At 46.1% G+C, this 15,199-nt stretch overlaps 1 protein-coding gene across 1 annotated transcript in view; it reads right to left on the bottom strand.

Annotated features, from left to right (window-relative positions):
• RSPO3 (R-spondin 3) overlaps positions 1–8,458 on the bottom strand; it is a 59,509-nt gene extending 51,051 nt beyond the window's left edge. Inside the window, exon 1 of the mRNA XM_066179238.1 lies at positions 8,149–8,458. Within this exon, the coding sequence (XP_066035335.1) occupies positions 8,149–8,245 (97 nt within the window). The 5' untranslated portion in view covers positions 8,246–8,458. The remainder of the gene's footprint in view (positions 1–8,148) is intronic.
• Positions 8,459–15,199: the final 6,741 nt, after the last annotated feature.

The raw sequence follows: 15,199 nt of genomic DNA on the forward strand, positions 1-15,199 counted from the left end.
CTTGCCGACACTGGTTTGTGTAATCTTCATGAATAAGCAACTCAATAATGCTGGGCAAGTGTGCGTGGGAGGCTCACTCTGGAGAAACTGGCTGTTCTCCTCTCTCTGACCAGTTGAGCTGTTATGATAAAAAATGTTGTTGCTAAAGAAACCTGTAATAAATCCTAATGGGAGTATTGCATGTGCTGATAACATACATAAACATTGTAAACATATTAAAGTGTCAGGTTGTAGTAGCTCTGGTTCACGTGGATATTTGTAAAAGTTTTTACAAGGAATGCAACGGAAATCTTGTTCCACCAGCTGGTTGCTCCTATGATTCTGGTTCATGTGATAATCTTGTCCTCCTTCCCCTTGAAACAAAGCCTCACCCTGTAGGGAAGCTGAATCTCAAGCCCTGCCTCTGCTGTGACTTTCCATGAAAACACTATCACCTGTGAAGCTGTGTACCCAGGGAGTTATTTGGGGAGAGTTATTTGGAGTTATTTGCTTGGTAGAGGATTTATGCTGTTCTGAACATCCTGCTTTCTGTCATCATGTACTCCATTGACATCTCCATCAAAGTACAGCTGGCAGCTCTGAGCAAGATATTTCAGTTGCCTTTTAGTAGGTGAGAAGAGTTGGGTGCCTACAAAAGGGACAAAATCCAGCACGGTGAACAAAGGAGTCTTCACGTGGCCTGAAAAGACGAGGTCAGAAACTGTATCAAATCCTGGATGTCCAGGGAATTTAGGCATCCTGGCACTGCACTACACAGCACTGCAAACCAGTACATTCTTTAACAAAAGACAGGAGAATTCACTCTTTTCTTCTGAAACACACCAAGAAGGGAGCAGCAGCCTTGCTGCCCCTTCAAGTATCCAAAAGCTTAGCTGCTAAAACATTTGGCCAGGAACTGAAAATCTAAGCTAAATTAATTCTTCCATATAGCATGACTCTAGCCTATCTGTATTGATATGCTCTAATAAACTGGGGTTTTTCCACCTGGATTTGCATGTAATCTCAGATCACTGCTCACAACGATTTCAGTTTACACAGGAAGGGCAAGGGCTTGAGGGATGTGTATGGAGCAGGAATGTATGTGACTTTATTCCAATGCCAGTAAGCAATCATCTGCAATATTTTGTGCTCTGTGTGGAGGAACTTGGCATTGATATATTTATTGTTTGTAGCTATTTATTCACTGCATTTTTTCAACACGGGCTTTCTTTAAGAGAAGAAAAGACTTCTCAAAGTCTTTTCATGAAGGGACCTGAACTCAGATAGATGCTCAATGCCAGTAAGATGAAACATCATGTTAGAAATGACAGAGCATCTGAGAAATGTCCATGTGTCAAGGGTGAGGTGGAAATTAGGCATTATTGAAGGTGAGGGACTCATATTTAAATCCTGTCCCAGACACACCTTAGGCAGCCTGTGTCCTGTTCTTGGAGGTGAGCCTCTCTGTGTTTGCCCTTGCACTTTACAGGAAGCCACAGGAATCACACATCGTTACTATCCCAACATCAATGACCTCCTGTTTCATTTTACAGTGCCCCAAAATCTTCTTTACCCTGCAGAAAATACTAAATGTCTGAAATCCCATCTAGGACCTTGCAATTTTAAACACAAAACCTGTCAGGATGTAATACTGACACACATTAAGAAGTCTGAAAGGATAAAGTTTATAGCAGCACTATGAGAACTTGGTGTAAACCTGTGGTTTGAGGTTTTACTTTTATTTAAAAGTGCTACTATTAGCATTCCTTTATGTTCTTCTTCCCAATTATCCTGTTGTGTGGAGCCAAAATATCGGTGCAAGGCTGGGGTGCTACTTCAAGCTGGCAGGAGCTCAGTGCCACTGCCACAGCCAAAGGCTTTCCCGGTTCAGCTCTGGTCCCCATAGGTGAGTTCTTGCCTAGGAGCACTGGAGCAAGATGTGTTTTTTGGCTCCTTTACTTCAGTGAATGCTATGTTCGATCACAAGAGTAAGTAACACTAACATTTTAAAATGCAAGGTCGATAGCTCATAATTTAGAAACTGAAACACACAAAAATGTTTATTAGTCAGCTGTCACGCAACCGTAGTACAATCATTCCTTAAGTAGCATTGCTCATCGCACTGCTCTGTAATAGCAACAAAAATAAGGTTAAAGTACTCATTAATAAAATCTGTTAGATTTTATTATGACAAAACATCTAATTGTAATCATTCTGCTGTTGCCAAAAACTCAGTTATTCAATTATTTATAAAAAAGTTTGAGCTCTCATCTTTTTTTTTTTGAGAGCCATAGCACATTTTGCATGAATAAATGTTCTCTGAGTACTTTTTTCTGAAGCATTGTTTGTGGTAATAGCAGACAGACAGACTTTTGTATAAAAACGTACATGGTTTCAGCTGCCTTTTGTCATCTGATAAGATTGCTTTGTTCAGAATTATTTTGGTAAAAAAATTGGCAAAGTGATTTTGAGTAGTTCAGACTCCAAAATTAGAAGTGAGACAAAAATATTTTTCATAAGCTTTTATATCTCTTCCACCAAGCTTCTGCAACTTCTAATTTAATTTCAAGCAAAAGGGACAATTCACTGCTGGGGAAAAATTGTTCTTAAGAACATCCATAAGTTTAATGGAGGAGTGTTGCTAGTAGTCACTGTCTATAAATGATTGAGTATGAAATGACAGACAGCTTGTTAATGTTAGCAATAAAGTGCAGTGGTCAAGCCAGCACACTTACTTGGCAAACCAGAAAGCAAAATGAGCATGCTAAGCAAGAGAAAATGAGTAAGTCTGATTTTTGTGTTCTAGTTCAGATTTTAACAGGTATAACTTCCATTCTCTCCAGTGAAAAATTTATAGGAAGGAGAAACAGCAGAATGGGGATTGGCAAAGGCTTGGTACACTAAGGGCAAAGCTCAAAAGAAGAAATTAGTCTCAGTTAACTTGTTTGGCTTCAGTTGACTCAATAGGTGGAAGTAGTAAAATAGTTGTACTTTTCATATGATTAAGAAAGAGACTGCCTCCCAAGCATCTTAAGTATCATAGTTTTGAAAGGTAAGAGGCATTGTTTAATCCTCTTTAGGGGCTCTACATAGTTGAATCATGCAATTTTCCAAGTATTTTACTATAGGATTTTTTCCAAACTCAAAATGTATCCTGAGGTCCTGCAGAAAAAGCTCATTCCAGCTCCAGCATAGTGCATAGGACTTTCTCCACTGAAAGCAATGGAGGCAGGTTCAAGCTCTAAAAACCATCTCATTAATAATAGCAATACTTTATTCTGTCTGTAGAGAGAAATAGGACTTTTCACGTATTTTCAGGTATACCATCCTACATCAATGTCTGAGAAGTTGTGGTAATACGTGTATTTAAAGTCTAACATGAATTTTATATGGTATAAGAAATGTTTTCCGCATGTCATAGGAAAAAAAATTGAAATTATCACCCTTTCAGCTGTCAGGTATGAAATGGGGACTGGTCAGTAACGTCCTTTAGTCTCCTGGGATAACAACACTTACTGTTCCAGAAATGCTGGTATGATCAGGCACAGATTTACATACATATAGAGGTATTAAAAACAAACAAACAAACAAACAAAACCAACAACGCAAGCAGTCTATCCCTACCATGCTTCTAAAGCCTTCAGTAATTGGTAGTGATTTTCAGATATTTAATTTTTTAATATATCACTACAGTGAACAATGTTCACAATTTATGGCAACACGATGGAACAGCTTCTGCTTCCAATGACTGCAACACGAATTTTACCGTCTGTTTTTACACAGACAGATTCTTACCCAAAAAATGAGAAATATAGTTTCATTGCAAAAAAAAAAAAAAAAAAAAAAAAAAAAAAAAAAAAAAAAAAAAAAGACACACTTGTCACCAGCAAAGTATTTACCCTCACAGTGTTAATATGAAGACATCACAGAAAAAAAAATTATCAGCAGCATACAAACACTTTTTTAAAGAGAGCTAACAGTAATTCTATCCTGCCCAAGAGGGACTGCTTGATGGCTGCTTGCTTGGCTAACTTCTGCTTTAAACTGTTGCACTGAGATACAAAATTATTTCTATTTTTAGAAATTGATAACAACATCTATATTACATACCAACTCTGTAGCACTGACATCTGTGACATGCCAACCCTAAACATACATGTAGATATCAAGAATATATATAGGTGGTGAACTATTAAAAGTATTGCTTCTACGATGAAGTGTTATCTTCACTAATAATATAATTTCCTTTTTCTGGCTGATATTCTACCTCCATGTGAATTACACTCTGCACAAGAGTATTAAAAGGCTGAAGATATCATTTCACCAGTTAGTGTTTTGTCAGTATTTTCCTGGGTTTTTTGGGGTTTTTTAAACATATATTAATTAATATACCTATGTTTGCAAATGGGTTGTTACACATCTCCCTAATTTTGAGTTTGTAAGTAGTTGAATGCAAACCAAGCTAGAGATGCAGAGTGTTTGCAGACTGGAGCCCTCCACTGATTGTGACCAGAAGCAGATGCTGGAAGACCTGCAGTCCCACATCAGCAGAGGAATGGACAGAGGAACAACGGAAGGCAGGCAGAAAGACCAAGTATCCCGGGCATGCCGTTATAGTGAAAGGCAGGAGGCAATTTGATGGGCTACCAATAATCTTGGGAGCTCTACATCCAAATTGCATTTCCATAAAGTCATACAGATTACTTTACTTACAAATGTAGGAGTGTGGTAGAAATACAGAATTTTCTATCATTTTGCTTATACTAGATTTCCAAATTTAGTCCATGGCTCACTGCTAGTCCACAGGCTCGTGGCAAATGGTCTGCCGGTCACTCACAGACCCGCAGCAAATAATACTTTATTTCTGTCTATTAGAAGGTCAGTGAGAGACATACATAACTGTCAGCACTAAGTTTTGGGGGCTGGTAGTGGCCTGCAGACCCAAAATATTTTGGAGCTATTGACTTGATCCTCTTTATTTTCTAAGCAAACTGCAATCACTGGCCAATACACAGAAATTCTTATTTATTGGTACGCTAGTCTATACTCAGCTGCATATTACTCTGTCTTGTAAGACCCAAACAAGCAGCTTTGTTAATGCTTAATTGCTCTTATCAGAATAAAACCACAATTTTCCCTGCTAATGGTATGTTCACTTTTAAACTTTTATTGATCGCGTTCTATGTCTAATTCTGGACCTGATCGTCTGTGTGCACTTTGTTGACTTCAGAGGAGTTTTATCACTCCACAGCCAACTATATCTTTACTACTGATCATGGGACAGAAATTTAGGATTCCTCAACAAGAAAATTCCATAGAAGTCTGAAGAGGGAAAGGATTACAAACTAGACATTTCTCATAGTAAGGATTACTTTGGCATTAGGTACAAAATAAGTAATGCTTCAGGACCAGATCCTTCTGATGGGGTAATCTAACATAGGAACTTCAATTTATACCAGCTGGGTGTCTGGCATGGCCTATTCTGAATTAGTTCAGATTTTATAATTTCTTTATGTTAAAATATGTAAGACTACAATATAATACATGGAATGGAAGACTCTGATAATAAACAAAACAAAGTAACATGGGCTCCCTGACTGCTTGATGGGAAGTTATTACTACTATATTTAAAAATAAGTGCGTTAAAGAGAGTTTAAAAACATTTCCCTAGAAATGGGCTTATGATTTATGATTAAAGGAGACTATCTGAGCAAACAAAACAGAAATCCAGGGAAAGTCTTCCACACATTAGATGAATTTGACAGGTGTCTTCTTTATCTGCACACCATAATTTATTTCAAGTTGCACTTTTCACTAACAGTGATCCATGGGTTTTTAAAGCCAAAGTGATTAGTGCAAGTGATCTTAACCACTTTTATAACTTTCATAAACACTCACTCTCTAAATTTTTGTGTCAAGCCAAGTAACCACTATTTATATCAAATCATGTTTTACAACCAGCTGGGTATGAAGACCTCGGCCAGTGGACGATGCATACCACGTCCAGGTGAGATGCTCTGAAAGACTTTTTGCCTTCACTGCCAAAATAACGAGCCAGATTTTCATTCTAACCCTCTAGCTGTAGTTTTCCAGCCACTTGTTCCGCTCTGAATTTATCTTAGCTCTTGCATTTTAACCATAAAACTTTGAGCGAGTGCTCAGTGCCTTCTCCACGGTGTACCAACCAGCTAAATACACTTCCGCCCCTATTTCCCGAAAGTTACCCTGCCATGCAGGTTGTCTGAGGACGAACGAGGTGGGACGGCGCTCTCCGGGAGAGTACACCGCGTCTGCCCCGACGCTTGGAAGCGCCGGCTGCCCTGCGCCCAGTGCTGCCAGCGGCCGCGGGCCGGAGGCAGACCTGCCTTCTCCTGCCGAGAGTGGGGCAGCTCCAGAGCCGTGGCGGGCGGGCCGTGCCAGGCCGTGCCGTGCCGCGCCGTGCCGAGCGGCGGGAGCCGAGCACCTGCAGCCCGGGGCTGCCCGCCGCGGCGCGGGACAGCAGAGGTCGCCGCCGGCCCGGCGCTGGCCCGGCGCGCCGCGCACCAGGTGCCGGAGCGAGTCCGGGAGGAGGGGGCCCCGCTCCGCGACCCTCGCCCCGGGGCCGTCCTGCCCCCCGAGCCCTGCCGTGCCCCCAGCCCGCGGCTGAACCTCCGCCGTGCCCGTCGGGCTACCCCTGCGGCTGGGGGTGGGGGGCAGCCGCAGCTTGCCAGGGGTTAAAGGAGTGGGTGGGAAGTGATGGAGGCTGCGGAGCCCTCCCTTGCCAAGGATAATAAATCGGATGCCCTGACATGTTTTACTTAGCCCTTAGTGCTCCCTCGCTGCGAGGCCGTGGGGATCGGAGGGCTGGAGCCCAGGTCTCTCTCGTCCTCAGCTTCGCTTTAGGGGCACTTTAGGTGAATCAAACCTTGTTTGCAGGAGGCAAACCATACAAAGGAGGCTTTCAACGGCCAGCCGTGCCAAGCAGGGCAAGGAAGCGAAGGGTGAGCAAGAGAAAATTAAAATAATAGTACCTCCCCTCCCTGAGGAAGTAACTCAGTTACTTCTTGCTGATGAAATGCAGGCTGCTGTGTTTTATGACATTTACTCGGTGTCTGCAGCTGTCAGGGAGAGCGGATAGGCATGAGCAGCCCCTCCGCGGTAGGTGTGCAGGAAATGCCTCCTCCCCAGAAACAGCGGCGGATCCGATTCAGGCGGGGTGGCGAGGCCGGGTCGGGGGCACGTCCCGGCGGCCTCCGCTGCCGCATCCCGCCTCATCCACGGCTCCCTGCGGCAGGGTCAGGGCAGAGCTCCGAACGGCGGCACGGCAGGAGGTGTCACCGCGGATTTGAGCCCACGCCGCACCCCGACGCCGGAGCCAGAGACCGGCCGACCGTGGCAGCGCCCCGCGACCTGGACAGCGACTTCCCAAGGGGGCGACTCGCTGCTGCCTCCCTGTTCTTTCCGCCCCGATGGCGGGGGACTCTCCTCTCTAACCCTCACGGGGGGCAGGGAGCTTCTGCCAGCACCTTGGGTACTGCCCCTCGCCCCCCGGGCCCCCGCCTGTCTCCTGCCTCTGCCCCGGACCCGGGCGGAAATGGACCGGGCCGGTTAAATCGGTTAATAAAAATGTCAGGGGCCACAGTCCCAGGACGGTAGCAATGGGTGACTAGTGGCCAGCAGAGGCTGAAAGCCAGCGGGCCGGAGAGAGCCGCGACACCCCAGTGCCCCTCCGCATCGCCGGGTGCCAGGCTTAACCTATAGCGATAATCTGTACTGCCCGTTCTTGGGAAGGGAGCTTCTTGACCGGGATGGAAAAAGGCGCTTAGGGCATACCGGCAAAAAAGTTACCTGTCCTGTCACCGCGCTTTCCCTTCAGAAAGAGGAAAGACCCAAGAAAGGACGTTCCCTTTTACTAGGCATTAAAATGTAAAGCACCAGACGCAGGTCTTCCCAGAGCCCGCGCTGCTCATCCCGGTGAGGTGAGAAAGAGGAGCAGAGAGAGGTCAAAAATCGCCTTCATCTCTCCAATTGAATGAAACTGCCTGCAAATCCGCTCGGCCGCGCCGCCGACGCGGAATTTAGTTCCCAGCGCACTCGCCCGGGCACCGGGGGCACGGAACCCCCCGGACAGGTGAACAGTACAACGAGAGGAAGCAGAAGTTATCAAAGTATAAATCTCTTCGCACTTACTTCTTCCCTGTCGCCGTACCCTGGAGGCGTGCTGGCTGCCAATGTATTCCATAAAGTTCAAAGTGATAAAAAACCAAGAAATCAGTCGCAATTGCATAGTAACCCTTTGAGAGTTCGACTTCTCCTTTTCGTCCTTTTTTTCTTTCCTTAAAAAAAGAAATAATAAACCGGGGTGGTAGGCGGCAAGGGATGAACGCAGCAGCAGAAATACCTGCACTGAAATCCAAAGCTAGGCTTGGCCGGCTTGATGGCTTTTGCCTTTTTTTTTTTCTCTTTTTTTTTCCTTCCTCTTTTTTTTTTTTTTTTTTTTTTCTTCCCTTCCCCTTCGCTTTTCCTATTGCACTTTCCAGCAATCTACCCCGCTACCTGCCGCAAACCTCAGAGGGCAGTCAGCAGCGGAGAGGAGCCGAGCAGCCGCCGCCGGGGTCCATGCCGGGCCGGTGGCCGGCAGCATGTTGTGAGGGTGCCGGGGTGCGTGCGGCTGTGCGCGCCCGTGTGTGCGCCGGGCGGGCGAGGTGCCGACAGGACGGATGGATGGATGGCGGTGGGAGAGGAGTGTGCGAGGGCGGGAGCGGCGGGGGGGCAGAGGGAGGACCCAGCCCCGCCGCCGCCGATCCGGAGCAGCAGCGCTCTGCGCCGCGGGCACCGCCAGCCGCCGGGCGCAGGTGGGCCGGGCCCCCCCCCGGCTCTCCCGCCCGCCGACCAGGAGCCCCTGGGCTTCATACGGGAGCTGCTCCTGAGCGGGGCCCCGGGGGAGAGGCCCCGGGGCGGGGCCGGCCGGACCGGGAGGAGGCGAGCCCCAGCGTCCCGGCACGGCGGGAGGAGGCTCTCCGCTCCCGGCCGAGCCCCCTCGGGGCGTCGACTCCCGAGCATCCTCCTGCAGCGGGGCCCGCGGGCGGTCGGGCTCTGCAGCCTCCCTGGCAGCCCCCTCCCGCAGGTCTCCGCTCGCCTCCCCTCCGCCGCCGGCCTTCCCGGGGTCACCGCGGAGATGCCGCTGCCCCCCGTGCCCCGGCCCCTCCGTGGGGAGGGGCGACCCCATTCGCCGGGGGGACGGGGCGGGGTGCTCAGCCCCTTCCCTGCCGAGGGGGACATAGCGCGGCACCCTCTCTTCCCCGAATTTGCCCTTTACATCCCGGTTCTCAGTGGAGGTGGGGAGATGGGAGTGCGGCGCTGGTGGGGGTCTCCAGCCTCTCGGGATTTTCTCCGTTGTGGCCTTTCCCCACTGGGCAGGGGTTTTCCGGTCTGGCTTCTGCGGCGGGACGGGACAGAGCAAACCTGCGTGTCCTGCCGGGGCCAGGGACCGTCCCCACGGCCTGCTGGCGGTAGGCGAGACGCGGTGCTGGCCCCGGGCTGGGATCGAGAGGAGCCGTGAGCCCGGGGGTGAACACGGCCGCCTCCCGCCCGTGCCGCCGGCGCTCTCAGCAGAGCGCCGGCAGCAAGGGCGCAGCTCAGCCGCACCTCGGCGAGGCGAGGCCGCCTGTTTGACAGAAGGGTATCGCCTTTCTTTTCTCCGGCAAGGGTTTCCTTTTGGGGTGAAGGGGAAGGCTACAATGGTGAGGTTGATTCAAGGTAAAACTGGCGACTTCACTGAGTCCTTTCTTGCTTGCCTTCTTATCTCGGTGCCTATCGCTGGGATGAGGGAGTGAGCCATGCTAAACCGGCGCTGATCGCATCAAGAACCTCAATGGTGTGAGGAGCGGCCACTCTTATTTGTAACTGGTTTCCCCTCTCACTCCCCCCGCTGTCCCTCTCAGAGCTGTTAAATATCGGCACCATAAAATGTGGGGGATTTAAAGGTCTGTGGGAGGCTCCCTTTGAAAAGGACTCTGGGGAAAGTCTTTCTAATCCAGGATACTTGAGCCGGATGGGGTGGGATTGCCTGAGAGGCATAAAATAAAAATCATTCAGCAGACAAAACTAGGGGCTACCCTGACATGTAGAAAGTGCATTTGTCTCCATGTTTTGTTTCGTTGGAGTTTGAAACTTCTTGTGTGCTGGTGTGTGCATACAAATAGCTGAACCAGCCACATGTGTGACATAAATAAACAAGGCAGTGAAGAAAGGATGGGACATGTATGTGAGCCAACCTGCAGCTAGCCTGCCAACTCACTCGAGCAGCATTAGCACCAGTGGGCAGAGAAAGCATGTAAAAAAATAAACGATCCGCGAGAAACATGAGGAAAACATTAAACATAAGGGGAGTACACTCCCTCTCCTTGCCCTGACAAAGCACGACTGAGAAACTCTGCTCACTGTCTCTCCAGCCTCTTCCGTTTGCTGTCTCCCTGCTCCAGGAAAGATGCATGGGACAGATGTGTTGGGAGACAGCCCCGGGGACTGCATGGGTGACCCAAGAGCCTCAGCAAAACCGACTCATCAAATGTGCGCCAACCGAGGGCCGAGCAGTAGGGCAGGGTATGCATGAGCGACCAGCAGCGGGGGAGAGAGGTGGTTTACTTGCTGTGGAAGAGGGGCAGAGACATAGACCGAGGAGAAAACAAAAGCTGTGCCTTGACTCAAGACAGGATCCAAAAAGCGGCAGGGTGAGAGGACGCCAGGAGCCTGGTTGCCTCCACAAACCAGCCCCATTGGGGGGAAGAAAACCACCCAACAACAATAACAAACTGAACCCATAAACAGTTACTGCCGTTCTGCGATAAAAGGGGAAGATTTATATTGTTGAAATGTGTGGAAGGAGCTTGTTCCAGAGCAAAACTCTGGCATGCAATTCTCTGTTTATGTCGCTCATCCCGATGGATGAGATATCAGCGGCAAAGTTCAGGCTGACATCAGCCCTGGGGAGGCAGAGCCAGCGGCCGGGCTGGGCTGTGCAGGGCTGCACAGCTGTGCCTGGGCCTGCGGGCGGTGGACTATCGGTTTCGGGGGAATCCAGCATGCAAGAAGCCTCCCCTCGTCAGGCCGGGAGATGTGAGGAGCCAGCACCAGCACACACTGTGGAAGAAGCTGGATGTAGTGTTTCCTTGCAAGTGAAACAGATGAATCGGAAACAGTTCCCAGGGTGATTTTATGCACCTCTCTATTTTGGGGTTTATTAAAGAGGGTGGGGAGGGAAAGAATAGCTGATGGACTGTGTGTTGCCGGAAAGTCAGATATGTCTGTTTTATTGAGCTGCAACAAAGCCAGCAGCAGGAGTCCATAAAGTCAGCTAGGTATTGGTTTGTTTTCTGGGTTTTCTTTTTTTGCTTTGTTTTGGTGGGGGTTTTTTGTGGGGTTTTTTGTTGTTTTGGGTTTTTTTGTTTTGTTTTGTTTTTTTTTTTTTTTTTTTTTTTTTGTTTGTTTGTTTTGGGTTTTTTTTTTTTTTTTTTTTTTTTTTTTTAAAGCAGAGTGATCTTTTAGTCAAAGAGTGTACATCAGGTGTAGTGTTTTCACTATTGTAATTCCTGCCCATCGGTTTCTCCGTGCAAACTCCCACAGCTAGAAAATGTTGATTTCAGTTTTCCAAATAGCTAATACATCTTATTAGGAAAAAAACGGTGGCCTCAGGATCCTCAGATTAAATACCAAATAAAATATTAATATTCAATTAATAGTTGATATTGTGTTTGCTTAAAATGGCACTCTAGTCATAAAAACTAGCCATGTGAACAGGACAGCTGAATGCTCACCCTTTGTCATTCTTCTCTAGACTGGAAATAGTTTGTGTAAGTGAACAAAAGAGTCACTAATTTGCCTTTTCAACTTGGGAAACACAGTAAAGAAATAAAGGCCTTGGATTACTTCTGATATATAACTTGAAAACGGCGCATACTGTATCCAATACAAATCCTTATTTTTCAGGTACTGATCAGGGTGTAGATGGCATAGGTCAAATTTACCACCAAGGACTCATCCCTGGTAGCTTCCCCACAGATCTGGCTTAGTAATGTCTGAGAAGGGAGAAGGGTTGGAGGACTGGAGCAGGAGTCCTGAGTAATGGTTGCACAACACGGCATGTCTACTATTCATTAAACACCCACAATATTCTTGGCACCACACAGGACCCCAAATCATGACAGTCTTTGCTCCACATTTTTCTTTTCCTGTACAAACTAAGGGCAAGAACAGCTGGCAAGGCACACAGAAGAACACTAATATTAAAGAAATTATCCAGAATACACAAACACACAGACACACACACATCCCTGTAAGTGTTTGTGTTTGTGTTTCTCTGTGTATTACTATTCTTTTCCATACTTCCCAGTCTGACAGTTGTTACATTTCTTTGTGTTTCATAACATAACCCATTTGTTATTTAGCCATGTTCAGTTTAGGAGGTTAATCTCTGGTAACATCATGAGTATTCTCAAAAGCTGTTAATATCAGAGAAGATTGTAATTGAATAGTCTAAGTATACTGAAAAACGTGAGCGATGAAAAATGCTTTCCTCACAACAAGTTGAACTTAAGTATACTTTTTAAAAAATAAACCGATTCCTAAAGATCCAATCCCAATATCCCTAATAATGTCTTTATGTTTCAGATATTTTAGATATCTAATGGCAGAACACTAACAACATGTGCAGCAGAGAACAATCCTACACTGGCAACGAATAGACTAGATGACCTAATTGATTTTTCCCATCTCCGACTTGTGCAATTCTGTCATTGTAATAAAATCCCAGTGTAATCAAAGTTTACAGGATCAGGTCCTAAATTAGCATGTCAATCTGGACTACCCCTCTGTCTGGGTCAGGTCCAAAGCCTGCTGCTGTCAGCTTGACCTTTTATCAGTCTGACAGAGGCTTGGATCTGGTCTTCGGGATCACACTGGAGGAGGGCTGAATTGTTGTTTCATTGTATGCGGGGAAAAAAAAAAGGCGTATTTGTGGGATAAAACGCACAAACAAATTTTGCAGCACAACCCTTCCAGATGCAGTTCAGTTAAGAAAGCCCAACAGGAAGAGCTCAAAATGAGAAGTTTTTGGCACAGAGGAAGTTTTCGCAGTTAATATGAGGATGATCAAACCGTGCTAAGTCATTGTTTCCCTGTATTCATCTATCAGTTGGTCGTCTCTTGGACATGCGATTCGATTGTAAAACTCTTGGGATGCAGACCAACTTTTTGTTCTGTGTTTGCAGAATCTGTGCCTACAGCAACTGTGTCTGCAAGAAAAAATGTCAGCATTGCCTTGGAAGAATCTGTGTATTTTGGGTGTAAATACACATTCTAGAACAGAAGCAATTAACATAAATATTTTTCTAATGTATGCTGAATTGAAAAAAAAATAAACCAAACTTTTGATGTAGGCTAACTTCAACAACCCAGAAGGCAATACTAGAATAACTGTACTGGCTTAAATTCATGCATCAGTTTGCCCAAGTCTGCTTCTCCTGTGGTGACAGCCCATAGGGTGGAACTATCACTGGGTAGAGCTGGAGGATGTGAGTAACAAGCAACAAAGGTTCACAGCCGTCTGACACATTCATTTGTCTAGGCATTGATTTCTCTATGATTTCAGTATTTGGGAGGAACTGTTTTCTCACACTGGCAGTGTTTCCTGTGAATTTCTTTGGTGTTAATGTCTGTCTAAGTAGATTCCACACTTGCCCAAGTGACTTGCTCACTCCCACTTCCTGGGCTCTGTTGGTCCAAGTGTTTGGGAAATATCCATCTGAAAAATGAAACATAAAAAAGATCTTTTCAGCATATTCATTTTTCTGGTCTGGTAGACCATGAGGATGAAAGACTGACATGTAAAACAGTAAGGGCAGGGAGTGTCTCAAATAGGTCAGTGAAGCAATCTCACTACTGCAGGTGAAATTACAAATGTAGGATTCCTTGGAAAGACAGGGACAAGGGAACAAGCCCTTGTTGTTGAAGAACTGGGCAGTCACTGTCTCAACACGAGAAACAGAGCACACAGCCATGGGTTACCCTGCCTCGTCCTTCACTAGACATTGGTAAATGTGTCACTGATACTTATTCTATGAGATGTTTCAGTATTAGGCAGATAGTGCTGAGCAGTCTGGAACACTTCTGTACCCAGACGCTCTTGTTGCTTATTTCAAGGTGTAAAGTGAAATTCTAGAAAACTGCAAAATGGAAGAATATTATTCTGTGTTTGATTCTGATGCATTGGTGACACGGTCCTCTTCAGAAGGACTTTTAAGCACAAGCTGATGTGCATTACTATGCCTGGAGAGCTTGAAGCAATTGGATATGTTGCATCAGTTCATATTTTGCATTCAGTTCATCAGAACTGAAAAAAGCCCTTGTACTTTTCTGAAGAGACAGACGTTCCCTAGTGAGAGCCTTACCCTTTTTGTGTACCTTCCAGCATATTTCTGACCACTGTTCATGAATGGAAAGAATCACACTGTGTTTTACTTCTGAACTTAGTTCTCTTTTCACATGAGGCTGATGACTGGTCATTGAATAACAAGGGATTAGTGACGTGGATTTTCTGCTAAGCTAATATCTACATCTGCTACACTGAACAAATTACAAATCAGGCATTAGACAGCTACAACTTGAAAGCCAAGATCTCATGAAATAGGGAAACATCTTCAATTTAGGAGTAGCAAATCCTACCTTGTAGGCATATAACTTTGCAAGGGACATCCAACATTCAATATGCAGATGTCTAAACTCTCCAAATAAACTGTGGCAATAGGTGTTCCTTCCAACCTGCTACCAGAATCAACACTCATCCTGAATTGAGAGCAAGCAGGAGCTAGCAATAAGGAAACACTCAGCCCAGCTAGGATTTTCTGCCCAGCTAAATATCCATTCATCCCTGAGTCAGCCAGCCTCCTCTACTGGGAGAAATTAAGATCCTTTCTTTCAAAAAAATAGTCAGTTGTGTCTTTTTCTGGAGATTCCTTTAGCCCAATGGCAATAAAAATTGGCCACTATGTGGACCCATGCTCCATGAGTACCTACCATGGGAGTGTGATTCAGGATGCAATTACACCCCACACCCTGAACTCTCAGTTATGTGATTCTTTGGCTGAGGTTGCTTCACAGGCTGCTTTGCTGCATCTGTGCCACCATAAACATTCTTGGTGTCAGATGATAAGAAGGAATTGATTTTAAGGCACATGAATGGAAA

This window comes from Chamaea fasciata, unplaced genomic scaffold, assembly GCF_029207755.1.
Source record: "Chamaea fasciata isolate MVZ Bird 193981 ecotype frontalis unplaced genomic scaffold, bChaFas1.0.hap1 SCAF_3, whole genome shotgun sequence".
In the NCBI taxonomy this organism is placed as follows: domain Eukaryota; kingdom Metazoa; phylum Chordata; class Aves; order Passeriformes; family Sylviidae; genus Chamaea; species Chamaea fasciata.